The following is a 968-nucleotide window of genomic DNA, read 5'->3' as shown; positions in this document are numbered from 1 at the left end:
ACGTATTGGGGTAGATAGTTTTTACCTTTTCAAAAGTCTACAGATCAATAGATTTTAGGATCATGTGAGATGAGACTTTCCATATCGAAATAAAAAAGCAATCACAACCCCAAGACCCACGCTCAGGCCAGGCCAGCACCAACTGTACTCACCACTGTGAGCTCTTTGCCAGCTGCTTTACGGAAGGCTTTAGTCCACCTGACCTTTCGTGGGTTTCTCTTCTTCTTGAAGTTTTTATGACACTTGGATTTGCAGAATCGGAACACCTACAGGACACTGGAGTTAAAATACTGAAGAGCTGAAGAGTCAACAATAAAAATGTTTCTACACCCCCTAGCCAACCAACCAACCCAAGCACCCCCAAAAAAACAACTACCGTAAAGCGAAATGACACTCACATAGAACTAAGGACAACACCTAGAATCACATGCGACATCAGAACAGAAAGACACTCAAGTGTTTGATGGGAGTCATATACCATCTCTACCAGGCTAAGAACCTTGAAACAAGCCATCACTAATCACTTTAGAGAATAATACCTTACACTGACTGGCCTTAAGTGAAGGAATAGTCTAAGAAAAGCTCCTTAAAGACCTTCTCCATTTGTTTAATTCTCAAAACCACTTTCCTATATCCAGAGTAAGGGTGAGTGGTTTTTTTTGTTTTTGTTTTTTGTTTGTTTGGTTGGTTGGTTGGTTGGTTTTGGTTTTGGTTTTTCGAGACAGGGTTTCTCTGTATAGCCCTGGCTATGCTGGAACTCACTCTGTAGACCAGGCTGGCCTCGAACTCAGAAATCCACCTGCCTCTGCCTCCCAAGTGTTGGGATTAAAGGCATGTGTCACCACTGCCAGCCTGGTCTACAGAGTGAGTTCCAGGACAGCCAAGGCTACACAGAGAAACCCTGTCTTGGGGGGTGGAGGTGGGGGAGATCACAAAGCAGCAGCGACCTTTAATCTATGAACACTTGG

At 44.0% G+C, this 968-nt stretch overlaps 1 protein-coding gene across 1 annotated transcript in view; it reads right to left on the bottom strand.

Annotated features, from left to right (window-relative positions):
• Rsl24d1 (ribosomal L24 domain containing 1) overlaps positions 1 to 968 on the bottom strand; it is an 8,591-nt gene that overhangs the window by 6,579 nt on the left and 1,044 nt on the right. The window contains exon 2 of the mRNA XM_031345337.1: positions 153 to 266. Within this exon, the coding sequence (XP_031201197.1) occupies positions 153 to 266 (114 nt within the window). The remainder of the gene's footprint in view (positions 1 to 152; positions 267 to 968) is intronic.

The sequence above is a fragment of the Mastomys coucha genome, unplaced genomic scaffold, assembly GCF_008632895.1.
Source record: "Mastomys coucha isolate ucsf_1 unplaced genomic scaffold, UCSF_Mcou_1 pScaffold23, whole genome shotgun sequence".
In the NCBI taxonomy this organism is placed as follows: domain Eukaryota; kingdom Metazoa; phylum Chordata; class Mammalia; order Rodentia; family Muridae; genus Mastomys; species Mastomys coucha.
This window is presented reverse-complemented; position numbering and strand designations above follow the sequence as displayed.